Source organism: Lipotes vexillifer, unplaced genomic scaffold (genome assembly GCF_000442215.2).
Source record: "Lipotes vexillifer unplaced genomic scaffold, Lipotes_vexillifer_v1.1 scaffold23, whole genome shotgun sequence".
Lineage (NCBI taxonomy): Eukaryota > Metazoa > Chordata > Mammalia > Artiodactyla > Lipotidae > Lipotes > Lipotes vexillifer.
Genome location: NW_006796283.1, coordinates 87,776 through 112,770, shown reverse-complemented (window position 1 = coordinate 112,770; position 24,995 = coordinate 87,776). Strand labels below are relative to the sequence as shown.

General features: G+C 47.8%; 1 protein-coding gene across 1 annotated transcript in view; it reads right to left on the bottom strand.

The window, feature by feature from the left end:
* Positions 1-5,628: 5,628 nt before the first annotated feature.
* Positions 5,629-24,995, bottom strand: part of USP10 (ubiquitin specific peptidase 10) — a 65,821-nt gene continuing 46,454 nt past the window's right edge. The window contains exons 5-14 of the mRNA XM_007468462.1: positions 21,585-21,676; positions 20,976-21,085; positions 20,497-20,552; positions 20,170-20,273; positions 17,741-17,840; positions 16,785-16,962; positions 13,509-13,674; positions 10,538-10,682; positions 8,931-8,996; positions 5,629-5,816 (exon numbers count right to left, since the gene is read on the bottom strand). Of these exons, the coding sequence (XP_007468524.1) occupies positions 5,629-5,816; positions 8,931-8,996; positions 10,538-10,682; positions 13,509-13,674; positions 16,785-16,962; positions 17,741-17,840; positions 20,170-20,273; positions 20,497-20,552; positions 20,976-21,085; positions 21,585-21,676 (1,205 nt within the window). The remainder of the gene's footprint in view (positions 5,817-8,930; positions 8,997-10,537; positions 10,683-13,508; positions 13,675-16,784; positions 16,963-17,740; positions 17,841-20,169; positions 20,274-20,496; positions 20,553-20,975; positions 21,086-21,584; positions 21,677-24,995) is intronic.

Sequence of the window (24,995 nt, the reverse complement as noted above, 5' to 3'; positions counted from 1 at the left end):
ACGGCGCAAGCCTCTCAGAGGGCCCGACAGCTGAAACCAAAAACACTCCGCATGGGTGAAGATGTTTGAAAAACAAAAACCAACTGCAATCTCAAAAAAGGACAAAAATACCCCACGGGGTTGAGGTTTACCCGATTCCTGAACGTGCCGACAGGGACATGGGGTTTCTCGGGAAGGGATCGGGAGCCCTTCAAACGTACACATGCATCTGACTGGATTGCTACACAGAATGAACAAAGCTACCCTAATATTTACTCGTTAGAAAACCAACAATAAATACTTCCAACACATGATAGGTAACATGATAGATAAGACAAAGAGCACGCACTTAAATGGGATCTGGGAGGAAATGGAGTTTATGAAGATGAAAACACATTGGACGGTATCACTCAATCAATGTGAAGTCCTAGAGTCAAAACACTTCCTAAATCACACGGCAGCTTAGGATCAGGTACATTCCCCTTAACTGAAAGAAGAAAAAAAAACTAATTTTTTAAAATTTACTTTTTATTTTATATTGGGATGTAGTTGATTTACAATGTCGTGTTTGTTTCAGGTGTAGAGCAAAGTGATTCAGGTATACATATACACATACATATATCCATTCTTTTTCAGATTCTGTTCCCATATAGGTTATTACAGAATACTGAGTAGTTTCCTGTGCTATACAGTAGGCCCTTCTCGATTATCTATTTTATATACAGTAGTGTAGGTTAATCCCGAAGCCCTAATTTATCCCCCCCCACCTTCTCCTTTGGTAACCATAAGTTTTCAAAGTCTGTGAGTCTGTTTCTCTTTTGTAAGTTAATTTGTATCATCTTTTTAGAGTCCACATATAAGTGATATCATGTTTTTGTCTTTCTCTGTGTGGCTTACTTCACTTAGTACGATCATCTCTGGGTGCATCCATGTTGCTGCAAATGCCATTATTTCATCTTTTTTATGTCTGAGTAACTCCATTGTGTGTGTGTGTGTGTGTGTGTGTGTGTGTGTGTACACATATAACATCTTCTTTATCCATTCCTCTGTCGATGGACATTTAGAAAACCCCACTAAATTTAAAAGCTTACTTGCCAGCTGTTTCCAACAGAAGACACCTGACAAAATGCTACTGTGCTCAGCAAATCAGAGCTTAGCAAGTCATCCCTGATTATGACCGGACCGTCTGAGAAACAAAAGGGAAGCACAACTGGCAAACAAATTTACAGTGTAAATCTGCTAAAAGAAGCCCACACTCACTAACTAGGATGATATACCCTTTCTTGTAGGGGTGGGGGGCAGGGGGAGGTAAGAAAAGAGAGTGAAAGATGAGAAAAGGGACCACGTATTCGTTCACTGATTTATTTACTTCTGAAAAGAAAGAACATCACCACAGGGTGAAGCCAAGCTACAAAGTGAATCTCATTTTTCAAACAAATACATTCGTCTCCAAAAGGTGTAAGCAAGATGGGAATAGTCAGTCCAAAAGATGAATAATAACAGATTAAAAAAAAAAAATCCTAGGAAGCAAGAGCAAACGTCTGATGAGGAAAAAGCACACCTGCTTGGCAATCTGCTGCGATTGATTTGAAAAAGAAAAAATAGCATTATGTGTAGAGCAGGCTGTTAACACACGGCCTTCTTAGACTTTTTTTAAACTCTAAGGTTTTTTTCCTAATGTTTTCGAAGCCCACTGACCCTCAGGAAATTGGTGTAATGGGTACTGCCCTCACCGGGCCAGTCGACAAGGCATCTTTCCTTCGTGAGCCAGAGAAGAAATAGAAAAGTCTTTGGTCTCTCTTGATGGACTAAGCACTTCCAAAGAGAAGCTTAACGAACCAGGAGTGAAGTGGCCACACTGGCAGGACGCCGACTCCTGCAAAGTGAGCTGAGAGCTGTGCAGCACTGAACTCACAGGTTTACTTGGTTAATCCAAAGCAACTGACTTTGACTGCAATCTTAGCTTTCTATGTAGTTGGCCCGGTCAAGTACAAGCACCCTATGAGAACAATCACCAGAAATTTCCACTAAGGAAAAGACATAAAATGATGCATTTGCTGATTACAAAGTTACTACTAGCAGGATCCACACATGACTACATGACTGACCACCCAAAAAATTAAAGAAACAGCTTCTCTGAGCCACCGGGCAGCTGAACATAGCTGTATAAACAGGACAGTGGAAGGACCTCCATTTTTCATTCTGAATGGAACCCATTTTTCATTCTTTCCTTCTGAAAGAGGCACGTGCACTTTCTTGGCTTGGGGCAAACAATACACCAACCAGATAAACCTGATTACATTCTTTGTGTAAGAGAACTTCCAAGTCTTGTTAGCAATATTTCACACAGTAAAGAAAAATCTCCCTGTGATGTATTTCTGAGGGTACCCTAGCATTCACAGTGGTTTAAAAGCCACTGAGAAAGACATGTCAAATGCTAATGAAGGAAAATCACTTCTCCTTCCATTTGTATCCCCAGCACCAAGGTTAAGGGGCCAAGTTCTTAGTGTAAATGACCCTAAAGCCAACGAAACAGTCTTGGAATTATAAAAATACTAAAAATTGCAGCAGGAAACACTAAACATTTAGCTCAAAATGTCAAGAACAACATGGATAGGCCCACAATTCACCTGGGACCCTAGAAAGCACTGGGTTTGCTAGAATGATCGGGGTTTCTATCCAAGGGCCAATCAGTCACTGCAGGGACCAAATGCAGATAATCGTGAACTCCAGGCTAGCATCCCCTTGCTATACATTCGGCCCCTTTATGAGCTTTGCTCTTCGTCTGCAGCTGGGCATGCTGATCCCACTTAAGCACAGGAAAACTGGGAAGCTATTGTCTGTCATAAGTACAACTGGAGCTGTTAGGGGGTGTGGGATTATGCATGCTCTTTCAGACCACACACTCATGTACAGGGTAACAGAGGAGCCATCTGAGGGCTACCAGACAGCTGTATCTAAAAGTCCGATGTGCCAGAGGGGACAGCAGCAGGACTTGCCTGGTGGTGTAGTGGTTAAGAATCCACCTGCCAATGCAGGGGACACAGATTCGATCCCTGGCCTGAGAAGATCCCACATGCCTCGGAGCAACTAAGCCCGTGCGCCACAACTACTGAGCCGGTGCTCTAGAGCCCGTGAGCCACGACGACTGAGCCCTGTGCCACGACTACTGAAGCCCGCGTGCCTAGAGCCCGTGCTCTGCAACAAGAGAAGCCACCGCAATGAGAAGCCCGTGCACCAAAACGAAGAGCAACCCCCTCTCACCACAACTAGAGAAAGCCCGCATACAGCAATGAAGACCCAACACAGCCAAAAATAAAATAAATTTTAAAACGCGAATGCAGGACCTCTCCACACGATACAGGGTCAGCAGAGACACTGGATGCCCCACTGCACTTAATTCGTCTCTAACCACTTTTGAGAGAGACAAGACCTTCCAAAGGAAGGCCTCAGTATCTCAGTTTCCAACATATTTTGGGCTTGACAGAATATGTAACTTAGCAATTTAAGGATTATGTAGAGACCCTCGAACGACATTTGAGGGGAAATTTCCTCATCTAAATCCACAAGATGTGTTCTAACACTTGGAAGAGGCTGGTGTACCAACGACGGCACTGTATGTCCGGGCTCTTGTTACAGATCCCTGAGAGAGGCCTTGTTCTGGACAGGGCGTTCACTGACTCACGGGGACACTTTAGCCAACATCGCTTATGGAGGCTGCATACTCAGGACAGATAAGCCACTCGTACAGATCGGACCTGACCTGGCTCACGGATCACAACGCAGAACTCAACGCCGGGCTTCAGAACAGACTCCTTATTCCACGTGTGGCTGGGTTACTGCTGGTGTGGGCTGCATCCCCCAAAGTTAATTTAGCTTTCGAAGTCCACATGTTCCATAAGAATTGTACATTATTTTAACGAGAGGCTAATGATGACTCGTAAGTAGCTAAGCAAATCAGAGTAGGGTTACAGCAGGGCAGGCGGGCCAAGGGGGCAACGTTAGAACTGCACGTTTTTTTAAATTTTTATACAAATATATATTTATTGAAGTATGCTGATTTACAATGTTGTGTTTCAGGTGTACAGCACAGTGACTCAGTTATATACGTGTATATATTCTTTTTCGGATAATTTTCCCTTTAGGTTATTACACAATATTGAGTATAGTTCCCTATGCTATACAGTACTGTAACTTTAAAATTAAGCTCCGAACCTGCAGTGGCACATGGCTACAATTAGGAACAGCAGACGGTAAGAGGAAGAGGTTGGGGGAGAGGCTTGGAGCACATAAGCCCGCTACTCTGGGGACCCCAGCACACTACTGTGAGCGGCCTGCACAGGGCCTTCTGAACCAGGGTGCCACGGGCAAAAGAGCTGCCGGGAGCGGCCTGACATGTATGACGGCTCTTCTCTTCACTTCTTCCATCTTGAAAGGCTTCCTTTCCACATCTGGAGGTAGCATCTGAGGCGCAGGTAGGATGCTCGGTAGCAGGCAAAGACAAGGATGCTCAGCCGTGACCCACATCTGTCCCCACCTTGAACTGAGCAATGCAGGGGACAAAACGATGGAGAGAGAGCTTACCTCCTCTTTTCTGCTACTTGAAGATTTTAAAAATTCATTTATCCAAATCACTAGAGTTAATAACTCTGGAAATAGTAAACAAGAATCATCTGAGGGCTTGGGTCAGCTTTCACAAACATGTCAGGCTTCCCCAAGGGCTTATTTTAATTCCAGCAGCCCAGTCTTGCCCACTTGAAGTCCGGTTACTGGAAAAGGCATTTGCCGTCAAAGAAACACCACACACGCAGCTTTAAACCAACTGTGTGATTTTTATTGATGGGCGACAACTTTATACTCCTAGCTGTCACTAACTGTGTACATTAGAGACACGGCATCGCAGAAGAGCAGACAGCAGAATTAGACAGCAGACGCACGGAATTATCAATCTTCATTATTTTGCCCATTTTTCACTATGTGTACACAGAAGCATGAATGCAATTTGAAATCTTTTAATGGCAATAAAGTTACAATCACCCATCTATGTGACTGACATCTTAACTCCAAATATTTGATCTGCAATGTGTACGTAAGCAGCTTCTCATCGCACAATTATTAAAATGTATTTTTCCTATTAGGAACCAGCAACTCATTTTATGTGTTTGTTTATCTTTTGAAGTAAGAACTATTTCTTCTCTGATAACTGGCTCATTTTTATCATTTATCAAAAACTAAAGGGTGAGGGAAGAAAGTGTGGTGGATTAAAAAATTTATTTTTTTAAGGAAAGATAAAATTCATTTTCACAAATTTACAAGTGTTGTTGCTGGTGCAGGATTTATTCTACTATGCAGTTAGACTGGGAATCAAATGCAAGTTCCCCTTCTTACTCAGGAATCGGCATTATTTCGGAAATGTGGTTTTTTGTGTATTTGCTTAAATCAAGCGACAGTCTGTCTCAACCAGATGATTTTGATTTGGAAGTTAGAAAACATAAACTATGTTGTGCACAAACCCCAGGCATCTCCTTTCATTCTAGCCCATTTTTGCAACAGGAAGAAAGAGTTTCTCTCTAAAGAGCCACTAAAGAGAGGAGGGGAGTCGGTGAGAGCCGGTGCTCTACAAGCAGCGTCGGGCACACACAGCGGCGGCTACAGCAGGTCCACGCGGCGGTAATACAGGAGGTAGGCTGTGCGCTCGGCAGCGGGCTTCACCACCTGGTACTGGTTAATCACCTTGACCGTCTGGTCGTCGATGCGCAGCCAGCCATTGAGACCGATCTGGAAGACGTCCGTGGTGTAGTGGCCGCCCGTGGCGCTGCTGCCGTGGTGGTAGACCACTGCAAGAGAGGGCCCGGGCGCCCGTGAGAGCGGCTCCGCACACCAGCGCCTAAGGTGCCCGCCTGCCCCCGCCACAGACCTGCCTGTCCCACGAAAGGCCTGGCACCAAGGCAGGTGGGACAGAGAAGTGGGATTATACAAAGCAATGCTGTTTCAACTCAAAACCGTTCAACAATCTACAATACAAAGTCATACATCTACATCTTAATAACATATTTAAAATGCTCAATACCTCACACACTATAAAAGAAATGTCAACTAATGGGGTCGTCCCATCTGTCAGCCCTGTAGGCAGGCTCGTCAGCCGCCTTAAGACTTGATACAGGAGACAGTCCCCTGGGAAGCAGGACAGAGACGCTCCCTGCAGAGCCATCAGCCAATGGCCCTCTGGGAACGCACACCGAGGCCCAAACATCAGGCCCTGATCCAGCCAATTCCACTTCCAGACTGTTCTCAACAGAGTATCTGAATCTTGGACAGAGTGAAAACATGGAAAAGCCTATATTCACACTAGAAGGAATGCTGAGTGCATTACATTACAATAAGGTGAATTTTTTCGTAGACCAGATTAAAAGTATTTGGTGGTGTAAGAATATGCTTACATTACATGAAAAATACAAGAATCTGAGGTTTTCTGTGGACTGTCTCCCGTGACAAGGACAGCACCGCCCCAGGAGGGTCACCAGCGCAGTTAGCTGGGCTGAGTGGGCAGTTGTAGAGTCACCCTGCAGACACCAGTCATTGCTCTTTTTTTCTTTTAAAAAAAATTTCCAATTTTTCTACTACCATGTTCATTAAAATTGTATAATTCAAACAGGAAGCCTTAGTCAGAGGTCTACAACAAATATAACTGTCGGAAGATGCTGAAGAGGTATTAAAGACAGTGGAAGGGCACATCCTCCCCCTTCTATGCAGAGAAGGGGCTGGGAGGTGGCCCAGCCAGCAGCAGACCTGACCCTGTGTGAGGGAAACAGCCTCCAGTGACATTCCAGGGCGGGGGGCAGCAGTGTGGCCAGGGTGAGCTGTGCGTTGCCGTGAGTGGCATGAAGGACAGTCACTTGGAGAGAGGGGCACAATCTGGTACGAAATTTCAGCAATAAATAGCCTGAACGTCAGCACGCTCCCCGACTTGTAGGGACATCCAAATCCACCCAGAGCTGGGCTCTGCGCAGAGGCCATTCTGCGGGGGCTCAGGGGATACTGAGGCCCTGGCCCGCCAGTGACGAACGTGACCGGTCACTGAGGGGCGGCAAGGCTGTTGGGCTATCAAGTGGGAAACCAGCAAGAGAACCAGCAGCAGCTCACGGCTGCATGTAGTCCTGCAGGTCACAGCGATGGAGAGGCTGCCGCAGGGCAAGGGGAGCCCCGACACCAGCATGTCCCTCTGTCCCCAAATCCAGCTGTGGGGCATCTGTCCTGGATTTTCACCTCTAAGACCTACCAGACTTGGTTTTGGTTTTTTAAAGTGACGGGTCAGTAGGATTTAAAGGACCTGTGGGTTTAAGTGATTTGCGTTTCCTCTACGACCTCACTTTAAATCTTCAGAAGAGAAGCGCCCTACCCGTATTCAGGTTTCTCAAGCAGCAGACCTGTACCTAACACGGGGATGGGTCACAGATGCCCAGCAAGCCCACATCACAGAAGCAGAGCCGAGAATGAGAGTTTTCCAAAAGCTCACGCACTATACTAACTCATTTTCTTTGTCCCGCAATCAAAACCATTTTTAAAAGCACCTCTTTACTCACAGTTTACAGAAAACTGCAACCAATCCGGTGACCATATTTCTGAGATTCGAAGGCTCAGATTCAGGGGTGCAGGCGAGAGCGACTCCAGAAGGAGCCCCGGGCCGGGGCGGGTGGGAGGGGTAGGGGTGCACTCACACCAGGGCCCCCTGACCAGGAGACAAGACTTGCTAACCCTGCCCTCGATCATCACCTTGCCCTGCAGGGACCCAAGGGAGGCTGCAGGGAGACTCGGAGAAACACGTCATCACCCTTGGACCTCAGTGCCAAACCCCAGGGAGCCAGGCTGGACCCTGGGGGCCCTCTGGTCTCAGAGGAAGACCACAGAGAGGCCTCCGAGCTTCCAGCCCAAGGCAGGTCAGGGGGAGGGTGGCTACACGCCGGGAGTGTGTTGCCCACCAGGTCCGTGATCAGCCACCTCTGGGCAGAAGAGCGAGTTGGAGGGAGCAGGTCCTGGTGGGAGGAAAGGGCCAACTGGGCTCAACACCTTCTAACCTGGCACCCGACCCACCCAACGACCAGGGCCCAATCCAACATCCCAAGAGCTCAGGGGTGGACCGAGGGCAGGAGTGTGAAGCTCTGCTCTGCCACTTAAGGGCACAGAGCGGCCAACGTTCCTCCACGAGTTTCAGTTTGTCCTTTTACAAAATGGGGATAGCGCCACATACCTCTCAGGACACTGTAAGGACTAAATGAGATACTACATAAAAAGTATCCAGTGAAAAGGCTCAATGAACGTGTGAGGGCCAATAAACAGCAGTCACTACAGACAGGCTCACCAAAGGCAACACAAAAGTAGCGGTGGGAGAGCAGCTAGAAAATTCTAAAAAAAACAGCCAGGCAAGCAAACACAACCGTTCCAACCAGCAACTCTTAAAAGACACATAAGGCCTCAAAGGCATAAAAGATGCGGGCTGTAAAAGAGAAAGAAGGATGGAAGGACGGGAGGCAGAGAAGATGGACGGGCTCTGCGGGGAGCTCTGGGGGGTCAGGAGATCGTGGGCGACTGAGGAGCCCACGCTCCTCCAGCCTGGCTGGGGCCACGCCTCAGCACCCACTCCTACAGGCACCACGGCCGCGGCAGGGAGGGTTCCCAGCCTGGCAACCCCACACCTCTGGCTCCAAGACAGAGACAGTCGTGTTAAACGACATCTCACGTTGGGCTGAGCTTTAGAGCCAAGAGAATATTCTGTCAAATTCCAAACACACCAAACTTTAGGTAAAACACACATTTTCAAATGATTTCCGGACTTATAAGGTCCACAATACCAATAATCTATTCTCTACGTTAAGTGGCATTACAACAAAATTGTGCCAGGGTATAAACCTTTTCATCATTGCTTTAACAGGAAAATGTACAAATTTACTTACCTGCAAATAGCCTATAGGTTCTGTGGCATTTAAAATTCTTATTTTTAACCCCTGGAGAGAGCAGTTCTGAAAAACAAAATATCAAGAGCTTTAATCTATAAAAGCGCTGACACACAGAGCTCCCAGAAAGGGGCAGACAGCAGCCTCCATTCAACTAACCCACCCAGTGGACCAGGGAGACCAAACAGAAATCCATCCCCTCATTTGCATAAAAACTGAGCAGCGAGGAAGACCAGCTGCAGGGTAGTAATGGAGGTCACCAGAAGCCACCCATCAGAGCACAGGGGCATATACTGAGCCTCTGGCTCATGCTAGAAACCCCTTACAAGCAGATGTTCTAAAAAATGGGAAAGAAAAAAACAAAAGCAAAGCAGCCCTGGAAAGCCTAAAGTTTAAAATGTTTTACACGTGAGTCAGACCACAAAACTCCAATCAACAGTAAGATGATTTTCAGCTGGCGTTTCTTCCCCTTTCCAGTCCTCAAACGGACCATGAACTGGCACAGGAGGCAAACCTATCAGCACGAAGGTGGCAACTCGTGAGAACAGGGCTGAGAGCCAGAGTCCGAATCTTAGGGGGAAGGCAATGCAACGTGCCTGGGTGCAGGTGAAGCGATGGTGACCCCAGGCCCACTACCCGGCATGTCCCAGTGCCGGGCAGCGTGGGGAGGGAGGAGGGAGGAGGATGGCAGTTTGCTCCTCCAGGAGACCAGGGACGACAGCCCATGTCCTCTTTTCTGTTCTCCAGGCCCCCGGACACTTTGAGCATCGCCTCTAGCTCGTTACGTTCCTGATCGAACTTCACTGTTGCACAGAACATTTCTCACAAATTCTGAAGCTTTCCAGCGAAGTTTTCCTTCAAGCTCACTTTTAGCACGACAACTAGGTGCTTTCAGCACGATGCGCCCAAGCTGCCGAGCCCTGGAGACCTGGCGGAGACCCGGGGCTGGGGCTGCAGCTCTAAGGCCAGGGTCCCTGCCGCCGGAGGGCAGGGGAAGCCCCGGGGCCCGCGGGAAACACTCCCCACCCGCTAAAAAGCCCAGTTAGCCAGGCTGCTCCACACAGCTGTTAACGCCTAGTATAAGGAAGAGTATTTCCTACCACTGACCCATAAACTTTTTATATTTAGTATTTTTCTTACCTAGTAATACTTTCATATGATTTATTTTTGCCTTTATTTCTAAAAGGCCATTTTAGGGCTTCCCTGGTGGCACAGTGGTTAAGAGGCCGCCTGCCAAGGCAGGGGACACGGGTTCGTGCCCCGGTCCGGGAAGATGCCACATGCCACGGAGCAGCTGGGCCCGTGAGCCACGGCCGCTGAGCCTGCACGTCCGGAGCCTGTGCTCCGCGACGGGAGAGGCCACAGCAGTGACAGGCCCACGTACCTCAAAAAAAAATAAAATAATATAAAATAAAAATTTAAAAGGCCACTTTAGTGAGAAATTTTAACCTAAAGGTCTATTAACAGTCAAGAAATTTAAAACAAAAAAGTCATGAAAGAGAAGAGCTTCTGAATCCTGACATGACAGAAAGTGCTGAAGCGTCAAGAAGCTGGCTGATCTCCAGGGCACTGTCACCATAAACGCTTTTGCCTTACAGAGTCATTACCTTTACTAATTTCCAAGTCCACAGGATATTCAATATTTTTGATAAGCTTCTGACATCCACCTGTCTTCTCGTAAACAAACCGTTTCAGGTGCAGCACGAGGACAGGAGGGAGCTTTTCCAGAGTCACCCTTCGACTGATCTCAACCTGAGACACACAAAGCACACAGGAAACGCCATCTTACTCCGAGCGGCAGACGCCACCCCACCTCTCGCTCCAAGACTCAAATGTTCTGGGGCAGTGCTTCTCAAAGCTTCCTGAGTCACAGGGTCTTTTGAGAATCTAATGGGATCTTTTGAGAGGTACTGACCTTCCTCTTAGAAAAATGCATATATCCCTACAGACACAACTGCAGGGGGTCCCAAAGGTCCCTGAGCCAAGTTAAGAACCTTTGTCCTAGGGCATTAAATTGGCATAAAAATTTAGAAGCTAACTTAGTAATACCTTGAATTACATATGTATTAACTTATTTTTAAATAACTCTCACAGTACTGATAAAGCCGAAGCCAATGTGTTTCTTGAATTAGACGCTCTAGACAACTCCAAAGCTATTTAGTGTAACCACTGGTTTTTATAACAGTTCTGCTTTTATCAATTCAAAATGCCCCTTATGAACTTTCACGGTCTACTGAACACTGCTTTTGATTAAAATGCATCTTCACAAGCAAACTTAACCCCTTTATGTACTGTTCTCTGTATCTGCAAACGTGTTGATGCTTCCAGTATTTAGACAGAGAATACTTTCGGTAGAAATACTTGTCCACGTAACAATCCGAAAGACAGCGGCATATAATAAACACCCAGAAAGCTTTCGGAGGACTACACGCGTATCTGGCTGAAGGTACCTGAAGCAAGCCTAGCGGTCACCGCCAGCTGGTTTATTAGTATTAGGGGTGAAGACCCTTTCAGGCCTGTCTTCCCACCCAGACTGAGGTCCCAGGCATGGAAATGGCCCGATCACCTCGACATTCCCATTGAGTCTCTGCAGTCGTGTCTCACATCCAAGAATTGTGAATGAAGAAAAAGCATGACTCCAGTTCCACAGTCAAAACCAGCGATGACGATGTAAGACTCCAGCTTCCTCACTTGTAAAATCATAGTCAGACTAAAGTACCTCTGGGATGGTTTCTCAGTGCTAGTGACGCGCGATTCTGTTCGTTAAGGGGCTAATCTCAAATCCTTAACTGAGTGTTCCGGGTTTCCAGAGAAACTGAGCCACACTTTCTAACACCCAACAAACCCAGACCTTTTTATTTAGCTAGTATCTTGTATAATCATATTTTCCCACGATCTTCCTGTGTTCCCACAGAAAAACAACTTTTGACCTAAAAACCTAATAAAATTAAAGTAGGTACTTCAAAAAGTAAATTAGAAAATCACATTCCAGAAAATGTGTTACTTGCTCCTCACAGACACGCTGTACAAGCTCATTCCTCAGACACCTGCTTCCACAGCCACGGAGCAAGAACGGCCAGCCGCCTTCTCTGCCGTCTTCAAGACTCCACCAAGATGCCACTTCTTCCGTGACTCCTTCCTCCAAACCTGCCATCTAGAATCCATCACCTTTTCCTCACCCTCCTCTGACCCTAGGCCAACAACCACAGCCACCGCTACCTCAGTCATCACGCCCCACCCACCTCTGCCCAAACAGCAGTTTAACTGCAGCAGGAGCAATCGAGGAAAACAGACATATCCCCAGAGGGCTGTCCTGGGAGCGCAGGGAAAGGCTGCCCTCCTCCCCAGCAGGATCGGCGGCTCCAGTGGGGAGGGGCCAGGATGGCGAGTCCACCTCTGGAGACACCGCTGCCCCAGACGAGCAGGTGGACAGTCCCACAGCCAGTACGTGACCCGGCCTCCCGAGAACAAGTACCCACTCTCTCTCTCCCATTAAGTTCCACCGTTTCTCTAAGGAAAAACTGCCGGGATTCTCTTCCGGCTCCTACCACTTTTACTTTTTGAACAAAATTGCCCACGAGAAGCAATTAGAAGACACGGGGGAGAACTAAGCCTAACTTCTGCAGATGCCCCGAAAGGCTGGCTTGACCAACCAACTCACAGTGGACGGACGGACGCTCTCCACACCCCGCCTCTGCTCCTCTTCACGTGGGTGGAGCCCGAGCTGCGAGGCAAGAGCAGCGCCCTTGGCCCCACGAGGTGCTGGCAGGTTTCCTACACTGGGCCGTGCTGGCTCACCCTGTAGCCGCCACACACGGCTACTGAAATCAGGCCTCACAGGAATGCTCTCAACTGTTCAAAAAGGCACCGCCCTAGCCAGTCTACATTCATCTCCCCAACACACCTCTATGAATGCACAGCCACGACCTAGGATACATAACAGAGAAGGCACGCTCTACTGCGGAGAAGTCGGGCCTAACTGGCACATCTGGACGGCCAGCAGCTAACAAGAGGGCAGGGAATTATCGCCTCTCTCGACGGAGCTGACACGCTTCCTCTTGACTCCTGAACGCTGAAAGACTCGAGACTTTATCTTTTTTTCAGATCAAATCAAAGAGTTAACAGGCACCAGAACAATTACTTTCTATTTTTCAACGACCTTGAAGATCTACAATCAAATGCAAACCAGATTAGAACATCATCTTTTATATCCTAACTATCTCATGAAATTGTGCTCTATGGTATCAGGAATGTGAATGAGTTATCGGCCTTTGTCGGAGGTGGTATTCACTCTACGGTGCCATGACTGGATAGCCAGCAAATGAAACGCAGCTCAGAATAAATAACCCCAAAGATTGTGACCTGTGTTTCATGACTTAGAGCCAAGGAAACTTGGGAGGATCATCTGTTTCAACCATTTCATTCTCAGAATGTGGAAGCTTTCAGTCCAAAAAAAAGGGTAAGCAACCGATTTGAGAGGCAGAGCTGAAACCCACTTCTCCTCATTCCAGAGTCTGTGCTCTTTCGCCCACCCCAGAGGGCCCCCGGATAAAGATCCAAGACCAACTGTGAACGTACCTCTTGTTTGGTTTTGGTGGTATAACCCTGGACAGACTCTCTTGCCACCAGGCTTTCCAATGCATCCTGGACGGTGCGTATCTTGTCCGACTGGATATCCAGCTGCAGCGTGAAGAATGGCTGCAGGGTGGCAGATTCTTTTGAACTCTGCTGGTAAACCACAGACCTGAAAGTGGAAAACACACCGCATCTAAGAGCTCGCCTTCCCACTCTCCCCGAGGTTATGCAGCAGGACAAGAGCAACAAACACTGCAAGCGAGATCACTCAGTGTCGCCGCCAGAAGACCAGAGAGAACAGAAATGCTAAAAACACACCCAAGAATTTTAAAATAATTCCACTCAATACCACCTCGAAAGAATTTCTATCAACTCAATCCACCAGCTGAAAAATTTCCCAGCTTAATAGCTCTGGAAGAAAACCTATTTCACCTTCCAAATGCCTCCTCTCCACTTTATTTAATGCAGATTAGCAAAGGTGACAATCTTCCCAGAGTCAAAATGCTGACACTTTTTATCCTCTCAGGCGTCACAGCCTGTTGTAATAAAAAAGAGGAAACCCCGAGGTAAACAGAATGATTTGGATAGCATCTCCCCTATGAAAACGACTTTTCAAAGGAAGGGGAGCAGGGTGTGTGCGACAGGAAGGTGGCCACCACCCTCAAGGAGGAGGCTGCCAGCTGAGCCTTGCTTCCTTAGCTGGGTTTTCATCTCACTTTTCTTTGTCCAAGTTTTTCTGAGTAAAACTTTGTGTTGGGCCCACGTCTCACGTAGCCTCAGCAAGATGTTCCAGGAGTTCAACGTGGGATTGTCTCTCTGCAGCCTGAGTGCCCCAGTTTACACACGAATAAAAGGGGTGGACAGGTAGTCAGACTGCTGCGAAGGGCAGGCGAGTGGCTCTGTTGCCAGCTTTCCGTCTCACACACTGCTTTCCCGACACACAGCACAGGAGGCACCTCCAGGCTCCCTGTGAGGAGGAAGCCTTGAGGGGGCGGCCGTTCCCTTGGTTCCAGAGAAGAATAGTGGGAAAATAGTGGGAACAGCAGTAATGGGCCTGGACTTTAGCAAAAGGGCGGACAAGGTGGAGAAAGGTGCTAGTCTTTCTGGGGTAACTGGAAAGGCACCAAAAGAGCATGTATTTTAGGAGAAAACCTTTCAGTTGGTCTGAATAAAGAATAATGCTTGGGAGTTCCCTGGTGGTCCAGCGATTAGGATTCCGTGCTTCCACTGCTGGGGGCCTGGGTTCGATCCCTGGTCGGGGAACTAAGATCTCGCAGGCCACACACCATTAAGAATCATGCTTAGGGCTTCCCTGGTGGCGCAGTGGTTGAGAGTCCGCCTGCTGATGCAGGGGACACGGGTTCGTGCCCTGGTCCGGGAAGATCCCACATGCCGCGGAGCGGCTGGGCCCGTGAGCCATGGCCGCTGAGCCTGCACGTCCGGAGCCTGTGCTCCGCAACGGGAGAGGCTACAGCAGTGAGAGGCCCGCGTACCGCAAAAAAAAAAAAAGAAAGAATCATGCTTAATGGTACCTACTACACACACAAAAGCAGCTCCTAAGTTACAAGGAGTAGTTCTGTATCTTTGCTTTATAGTTAAAAAAAAAAAAAAATCAACACCCAATTTCAAGGCCAAGAGCCTACAGAGAGGCTGAGGCTACAGGGCCGTGAAGTCATCTGGGGCGCGCTAGCGATTCCTCCAAAGTGGATTCTACTTTTTCCCACTGCTTATTCTCAAACACATTTGGGATCTTTGTCGCCTTGCAATCCGGTTGCTGTGCCTCCCCACAAACACGGAGCCCTCATCACAGCCACTGGTCCGCACCCTCGTTTCTCCCCCACCCTCAGTGAGCACCCCGAGGGGGACAACATCAGGCTGCTCGGCTAACAAAGAGTTAAGCGCGCAGACAGCCTCCTCTCACTGCTGGTCACCAAACTGGAGCCCCACTTCCCTCTCCCAAAAGGGCCCTTCCCAAGGATCTGCATCTGGCGAAAACAAGCTGCAGCCATAGGGGTGGGGCTGGGTGTCAGGAGGCTGACACGAGACTCCACAACAGAAAGGGGCCTGCAAAGTCTAGCTCACAGCCGAGGGCACAGAAATGACGTGTTCAGTGTCGTGTGACCAGCTTGGGAGGGGGTCGGGCACATTTCTGAGGATTTCATTAGCCTGTGGCAAGGTGCTCAACCTAAACTGTTTTAGAGCAGAGAGACTGAACTGACTTTTGATGCCTCGAAAAGGGTGTTACTTCTTGTTCTGGGAGGACGAAAGGCTAAGAGGCTCACTAAAAGAACTAAAACCACACTCCTGTAGGTGAAGCTGTAAGGTCTTCAGAAGGAAATGATGCTATAATGCGGTCCTTGCAGCCTCTGGAGGGGTGAGGAGGTCCTCGCGGTCAGTGCAAGTTCTACTGAATTCCACATAATGGCGGCACGAAACAGCTCTAACGTAAATAAGTAAAAACCTTCTAGGGCTTCCCTGGTGGTGCAGTGGTTGGGAGTCTGCCTGCTAATGCAGGGGACACGGGTTCGTGCCCTGGTCTGGGAAGATCCCACATGCCGCAGAGCAACTAGGCCCGTGAGCCACAACTACTGAGCCTGTGAGTCTGGAGCCTGTGCTCCGCAACAAGAGAGGCCGCGACAGTGAGAGGCCCGTGCACCGTGATGATGAGTGGCCCCCGCTCGCCACAACTAGAGAAAGTCCTCACACAGAAACGAAGACCCAACACAGCCAAAAATAATAATAATAAACAAATGTGGGTTTTAAAAAAACCTTCTAGAAGGACTCCATGATGAGCAAAGGGCAGCTAGTTTGAGGGAACTGGGGCAGGGGAGGTGCCTAGGTACTCCAGAAGGCCACGTGTCCTCCTCTGTGTAAAAGCATCTCCCTCTGCACTCTCTCAGCTTCCGAGCTCACCTAGCTCCCGTGTCTACAATTCCTCCAATCAGATACATGAATTTCTTCTCTTAACAAAACATGTATTTCCATTAACTTGTCTTTCTCTTCCTACCCGGCTGTGAGCAGCTGGATGGAGGGAATGTCAGTGTCGCTGAGGGGTGGGGAGGCCCTGGCAGACAGGCGGGGGCAGCGCCCTCTGCAGGAAGCCGCCGTGGGGCCGGCAGGACGAGCGTCAGCAAGTCCAAGAACAGAGCGGGCACAGGGCGCAAAGGCAAACCACCCAGCCCCAAATCTCTTAGGACAAATCTTACACCTCCCCCCTCCAGCAAAATGGCAAAACCGTGAAAAAGGCAAATGCTAAATTATTCCAGAAAAGCATAAAACCTGATGTGGCCACCAAAAATGCCAGTGATGGGGGTCTGAACAAAATCCGCCTGGCGAGTGACCGAAGTCTTGTTTCGGGGGCCCACTTGCTCCCATTCGTCCTCACTTCCTTCGACTGGTTCTTCTTGCTCGTCTTCGTTCACCGAGTGGCTTCTGGGTCCGTTGGAAACAGTAAGTTCTGAAAAGCAGACTCTGCTTAGGCTACTATTCACACAAAGAGCAAAAACTCAAAGTTCTACATAAACCACCTACACAGATTTGTCCACTGGAGCTTTCAAGTGAGATGCGGGTGTATTCTACACTGAGGACAAAAGCAATGTGTGTGATGGCACAGCATCCCCCTGCTGGTGTGAGCGGCGCGTGAAGGTGCCGTGGGACACCTGGAGAAGACGTCAGGCGGGACGGGGAAGCAGACTCTGCTGCGTAACTGCAGGTGGACCCCATCATTGGCGAAGGGACTCGGGCCACGTGGGAGAGCCATCCCTATCTCAGGAGACCCATGCTTTACCATTTGGGGTGAACTAAAATGCCATCTGCAACTTGATTTTGAATCCCTTGGGGAAAAATGTCGCGGGGGGCTGGGGAAGTAGAAAGAGGATCAATAAGGCGACACAGTAGCAACTGTGGAATCCACTGGTTACGCAGGTAACCAACCTATTCTTTCAGTTTTTCTCTATGTGTAATCATTTTCCTAATTACAAACTGAAGGGGAAAAAGCAGAGGTTCTGGAAATACATTTATGTATTTGAAATATACAAACAACATTCTCAGTGGTACACAATAAGCAATGTAAAAGTAACTAGTTACCTTAATGAGTAAATAAGTGATTTTTGAAGGGCGAATGACTGTTGGCGGGAAAGGCAGCTTAGTATATGAGCATACATATGGCATTTGTTTAAGAATAATTCTTAAGAAAATGTTCTAGCCAATTCTGTAGCAAGCACACCATAACCTACTTTCATTATTTGGTGAGAGAAGTTTCTTCAGGTTCAGCATTTCCTCGTGAAGTCCATTTAGAATGAAGCCTAAATACTCCTCAGCATCTTCTTGTCGACCCTGAGAAGGTCAAACAGGGTCACGTTAATCTTAACCAATTACTCTTCAAGGCCTGCACGGAATGTGTTACCTGCATATACAAACTATGCCTTCTCTTAAATTTTCAGTATGATTTAACAAAAAGTCTCTCCCAGAAATCACATGAATTTTTCTTTGGACAGTTAAGATGTGTGAAGTGGGGGAAGACTGGGTGTGCGAGCGGGGGAGGATTAAATATCTATCTCTAAGCAAAAGAACAGGGATTTCTTTTTAATTTTGCTTTTCTGTAATTTCGAAATTTTCTACAGTAAGTATACATTACCTTTATAATAAAAAAGTTATTTCACAAGTTGCTTTTTTGTTTAAATGAAACAGAATGCACAACCCCAGGGGTTACCACTCACACTGCAAGTTGTAAAACTAACAGCCCTGTATGTCTCCTTTGATTTTTGATGATGGGCAACCACAGGAGAAAGGACCCAAATTATACGTGAAAAACTCTATTGATTTAAAAAGCTGCCTGCTTTACACACATCAGTACAACCATTCGCAGATGAATCACACAATATGGTCACACAAGAGCTGTATAATCTTACACTGGTTTCATCTGATTATATAATTTATCATGATTGGTTCACATTTCATTCTTTGGAGCATAACGGCGTGAGTGTTCCAAGGATCTGCAAATTCTTCTGCTTGCGGTCTCTGAGTAGATCTGTTTGCTCCAAGGGAACTATAGCTGTGGACGGGGCTGTTTGGTGTGTGTGTGTCTGCGGGAAAGGGCAGAGGCTGGCACAGCCCAAGACGCAGCAAAGAGTTAACAGTGCTGGGAAAGGCCTGCTCGCTGGGCTGGTCCTTGGCTGGCATCTGGGAACTTGGATTTCAGGAGGGTTCCCACCATTCCAAGAACTGAAAAGGGAGCGTGCCAAATTGTGCCAACAGTGTGGTTTGTGCTGAGCACTGGCTTTCCCCCCAGGAGTCTGGACTGGAGTCTGTGAGAGGCAGAGGGTAGGGTGCCTATGTGAGCAGCCCCTAGCAAAACCCTAGGACACTGAGCTGCTGAGGAGCTTCCCTGGTGGACCACAAGCCACACAGCTGCCACAGTCTGACGTGGGAGGAACTGAGAGCGTCCTGTGTGGCTACGCCCGGAGACGAGTCTCCAGGTTTCCTGCAGACGCTGTCCGAGTCTTCACCCTGTGCCGATTTTGCTTTGTGTCCTCGGGCTGTACTGAATCCGAACTGAGGGTAACAGCTCCTGAGTCCCGTGAGACCTTCTAGCGAATCCTCGACCCTGAGGGTGGTCCTGCAGACCCCAACAAGCCACAAGTAATGTAACTTCGAAAGCTGCAGGATCTCAGCGCTGCTCAGCCACGAGAAGCATCCTGAGCTTTACCTCTGCTCCCCCTGAGCTGGGGGCCCGCCCCTGGCTTCTACAGCACCTGCGCACTCACCTGTCTTAGTGCTTCAAGTACTAACTCCCCTACTGGACGAGGCGCTCTTTGAAGCAGAGGGCACCGTTCACTCCATGCCCGCCTTCCTAACAGTAGCAACACCCCCAAATCCTGAGCTTAACAGCAAAGGCTAGGCCATGGGCACATGAAGAGCCCCCGGTGGTACGCGGCTGCAGTGCCCTGAGTACTCCCTCTTCTTCGAAACAAAGGGGCTGCAAACAATACTACTTTAGTCAGTTTTAACATAATTTCCTTGAATATTTCCTGAAGAATTGCCCTTTTCTAGCATCATTTCAATTGCTTGTACTGACTCATCACGAACTCTGTCGGGGAGGAAAGAAACGCTCCGGTTACCTGTGCGAAGGCTGCCCCTGATTTACCCCGAACGCCGTCAGGGCCCTTTACAAGACCTCCGTGGCCCTTGGCCCCATGCCTTCAGCAGCAAAGTGTACGATTAAAAGTGACGGCCCTGAGGGAGCGTGGAGAAGATGCGGCGCTCCTGAAGGCCCCCCTCCCGGCCGCAGCGCACTCCGTGCGGAAGTGAAGGAGCTAACTCCGCGCTGCCAGGCTCTGCCACTGCTTAGCTGTGACCTGGGACAATGACTTCCCTTTTCTCAAATGCAACAAGCAGACAATAATCACACTTTATTCACAGGGTTAAGTAAGTTAACGGATGGAACGAACTTACAGCAGTGGTTGGTCATAGTAAATGACACGAGTTGTCTCTGATTACCATCATTATCATCCCATACTCTAATTCATCCTAGCAACTGACTCCAGAGCAAGCCTAGATCCACTGAACACCCACTTAATCGCCGCAGTGCAAGCAGAGGGCAAGCACTGAATACGCAACAGGTAAGGCACAAGCGTCACGCTGGCTACGCAGCGGCAGCCCCAACCTTTTCGGACAGGCTCGACTTGATAACTGTCAGCAGTCTATAAATGTACGTGGGCTCAAAGGCAGCTCCCGGGCGGACGTCCCTCACGGCTTTATCCCCAGGAGCTGCAACGGAAACAGGACACAGATCTTTACAAGTCTTAACATGACAAAAGGCATAATCATCAAAGCTCCCCCAACACCCGACCAGTGCTGAGAATAGTATAGGTGTAGCAACCTGCATGTAAAGAGACATTTTCTTTCCAGCAAGCCTGAATTTCTCAAACTCAGTCACCTGACTTCATAACTCCCAAAATGTAATGGCATCGGAACCCTCGTTTTTACTCACCTTGTCTGGGTTTTGGAGGTACTGGCATATTAGTAAACTCATTCATTAGCCGAACACTAGACACGGGGGTGGGGGGGAAAAAATGTTTAGTACTTTTTTTTTTTAAAAGACATACTATTACTAAAAAGCCTTGATGGCTAAGTAGAACGTTATCTAGCATGAAGATAGCAAACTTTAGATAACCAATGCTGTAATAGTTAGTGAGCTCGTAAATCTTTTCTACGTAAGTTTTTGGTATATTTCAAGTGATATAATTTGGTAAACACTAAAATTTATTCAACTGAATCTAAAGAACACAGATAAACAATGTTCCAATTCCATTTCTGGTTAACTTCCATAGAAAATCATGAACAGCACATTAAAAAAAAAAAAAGGAATTACAGGATTCATTTGCAGGAAATCAAGAACTTTGCTATTTGAATCTAACTGTCAGAGGGGGAAAAGCCCACCCCTTAACACATTTTCAGCAGCTTACTTACAAGCTATCTATCATGGGTGTGGACGTACAAGGCCTTTGCACTTTTGAATACAGAGGAATGAACTTCATCAGGTGATACATCGGAGGGCAAGCAACCAGTGCCTGCAGTGTCTAAATGATGGCAGTAAGGAAGCGTAAAGGAAATAAAACCGATGCTCCAAACTGTGGAAAGGCACGTAAAACACAAGAGCGTATAAAACTAAGCAAGCCAAGGACACCGAACGACTTAGATACGTAAACACAAAGGGAATAAAACCAAATAATCCCGGGGATAACTGCCTTGTGATATCCAAGTAGTTTATAAGTAAGAACTGGATTCAACCAAGATAATCAAATCAATTAACACAGGATTTCCAGTTTAAGTGGTCACTCTGCCCTGTTATTCAGGACCATTTTAACGAGAAACTTGCCTGATTCTGTCAGTCACAGGTCAACAAATCATCTCTCTCTTTTTGGTCACGAATAGCCCAGTTAATAAGCAGTAAGAAACCGAGGTTTTGGATTCAAAATGTGGGGTAGACACCCCACAGAAGCGGAACTAAGTCGAATGTGCCCAAGGAAGAGGAAGCTGCAGAAAGCCAGCCTTGGGGACAGCCTCTGAGAAGGATACAGCATTAATGTAGCACCAGTTTCCTTTATTGATCAGCCCGCGGGGTTGCAATGACACTGGTTTATGAATCAGGGTTACGTTCTCCAGTAACTCTGAAAGAGGAAGCACAGTGAAGACGTTAATGGCATCTCGTGAACAACTCTCACGCTCTGCCCTGGGAGGGGACCCTCTTCAACAGAGCACATGTCACATCCAAAGCGAAGGCAGGCTGTGTTACAGTTTCGTTCCGTTCAACATCACGTAATTATTTAATGATTTAAATTTTCAAAAATATTTCCCCCCAAACACTTATGACATTTATTTACCTTCCTGTGATAATATCACTAGGGAGCACAAGGACTGTTTTAATAAGAAACAGAAAGGGCTTAAAAAACGATGTAACAGTATTCGGGAACAGACTTAAAAGATACAGGCTCTTTTAACAGTGACAGCTGGGCAGGCCTCCTTAATCAGACACCATCCAGAAAGGTGTTTACGTGCAGGACCCGTCTCATTCACGTCTGGATGCCCAGCACATCACAGTGGGTGTTCGGTGACTGTTCAGCAAGTGATGATCCCTCTTTTGGGGACAATTATCTCCTACTAACTGAACTGTATTTTCATCAGAAGTCCCACTCGGAATACTAAAATCCCTTATTCCATTTAGAAATAAGCTTCGTTATCCTCAGATTCACCTTTTGACATCACTCTTCCCCACAGTCTTAAAATAGCTGTAAATCCCATCTTTACAAAAGAATGCTTTAAATATTGGTAAGTAACTGGCCCTTTTTCTTTTTAGAAATGTTATAACAAGGTCTCCCCACGTCCCTTACGAAGCCTCTAACAGTGACAGCCACAATGTTTGGCTACCTTCTACTCTTGGCAAGTGCGTTACAACTTACAACGTTAACTCGCTGCACTTAATCCTCAGGGATCCCAGAGTACCACCAACCATCCCGCTTTCACCAAAAGGAAACAGAAGCTCAAGGTTAACTCGCCTGCCTGTGACCTCACAGGAGCCAGGCAGCACAGTCGGTACCCAAATCCATGACGTGCGGCCACACGACACAGCTCCACCCGTAACTTTTAGACTGTGTACTAGGGAGCACGCATTTGATATCAGCACCCACCACCCAAAGCATCACTCAAACAAAAGAAGCCTTTTTTTCCAGCCTTTTTTCCCTAAAAACACAGTTGCACTGGCAGGTGCCAGACTTAAGAATTAAATGAAGAAATTAATTTGCAAGATTCTAAGGTCAACACACACACTCCCTCCCTGTCTCCTGTGAGGGTAAATGCCCTCTCGCCTCTAACTGAGGAAGCACAGACAATAATTTCCCCATTTATTAAAAAGTGAAACATAAGCGACCCAAGAGAACCCATGGAATCTGCTCAGTTAGACTAAGCTTGCCAAGGTCCTCTTGTCTCTCTCACTACGGGGCACAGCGCTGGGCCTTCACGGAGGAACAGATCAGATACAGAACTGAACCACACGCCCACGTGACTGACACCCAGCACAGACACCGCTACGAGCTCCATCTGTATTATTCATAATCGACCTAACAACCCTGTCAAAGAGACACCGTTATCATCCTCATTTCACAGGTGACAAAACTGAGGTCCAGAGGGGTTAGGGAACTGGTGCAGGGTGCATGACTGAGCTGACATACGAGCCTGGGTCCCAGAAGCCAGGCTCTTTGCTCTCAGTAGACAATGGACTGCTTTAAGATCCTTTACTCTAAGGTTTCTGATACTAACTTTTCCCCACAAGCTGAAGATCTTCCTCTCACAGGGGATTTTTACATCCGTCTTTGAGCCATTTTATCACAACAGCCCATAATTTCCAATGTGTGTCACAGAATGGCAATTATTTCGTATACTTACTCTGCAAAATATCTGTGCATTTCCAAACAAGCATCAGTCCGAAATGAACGCTCCATCAAGACACCTGTGAATCTTTGCCATAGTATTTTTATATCTAAAAACAATATTAAGCTTTCACATAACCATACAACTCAAAACCAACTGCCTTCCTAACACAAGGACCTCTGATAAATGACATGCTGCAGTTGGCTAAGCTTTGCCTGGGCACCAGGACCTGCAGGTGCAGAGATGACTGAGCGGTGGCCCTGCTGTAGCAGGACCTGCAGACCAATGAAGAAGGGACCACACAGTGCAGGCTAAGCTGGGTGGGGGCAGTGGCGGGGATACCCCGCCCTATCCAAGAACGGGAGAAACCTGAGGTGGCCAGGGGCCTGTGACAGCAAATGGTACCAGGAGAACGTCTCCAGCTTGGGGTGATGGTGCCTTCCACCCAGAGGAGAGATGCCACAGGACAAGTGGGTTCTTTCCTGCTTTGGGCAGTGATGAAATAAGTTCAGTTTTAAGAGTTTTAGAGGCTCGGATAAAAAGGTACGTGGAAGACACCAGTAAACAGTACACTGACACTCACAGACCAGCCAGTAACATACACACACACACACACACACACACACACACACACACACACACACACACGACCCTGCAGCTCGGGGCCTGAACTGTACATTCTGACAGCAGTGGGTCAGAAGCAGAACCCTAAGCACCACCCACGTCCAAGTGACAGGCTAAGGAGAATCCGTAACGGTGATCTAGAAGGATAGGGCAGCTGGAATCAGTAGTGGAAGCAGAAGCACGTTCGAGGGCCTCAAGGAGGAAAGCAAGAGTGGAGACCACTCATGCAGGCTCCCCTGGCCAGGAGCCTGGCTGAGGAGTAAGACAAAAGAAGGGGGTCACTAAGGGGCTCCCAGGATCGCAGAAGGGAAGGAGCTAGGGAAGGGCAGACTCACCACAGTTTACGGTGGGGAAAGAAATGAAATAGCAACCTCAATTTTCTTGATGACACTGGAAGCAAAGTCTCCCGGGGTTGGGGGCAGGGGTGAAGATGGGAGGGGAAGTGGCTTGACAGTATATCAATTCCTGTTCAATACAGACACTGAAGGAAAACAGAAAGAAAAGGATCAGGGGCAGGCATGCAAGATCTGAAACTTCCCTTCCATGCATCTGTTTTAACAGACTCAAAAATAAGTTTATACGTAGTCAAAAGTGCTTTGGATACATATCTTGTTAAACTAAAAACAATCATTTATGACAGGCCAGCTCCACTCTCAAAGGGGAAGCAAGGGGCTTCCCTGGTGGTGCAGTGGTTAAGAATGTGCCTGCCAGCGCAGCGGACGTGGGTTCGAGCCCTGGTCCAGGAAGATCCCATGTGCCGTGGAGCAACTAGGCCCGTGCGCCACAACTACTGAGCCTGAGCCCTTACAGCCCACGAGCCACAACTACTGAAGCCCACACGCCTAGAGCCCGCGCTCCACAACAAGAGAAGCCACCGCAATGAGAAGCCCGCGCACCGCAACGCAGAGTAGCCCCCGCTCGCCGCAACTAGAGAAAGCC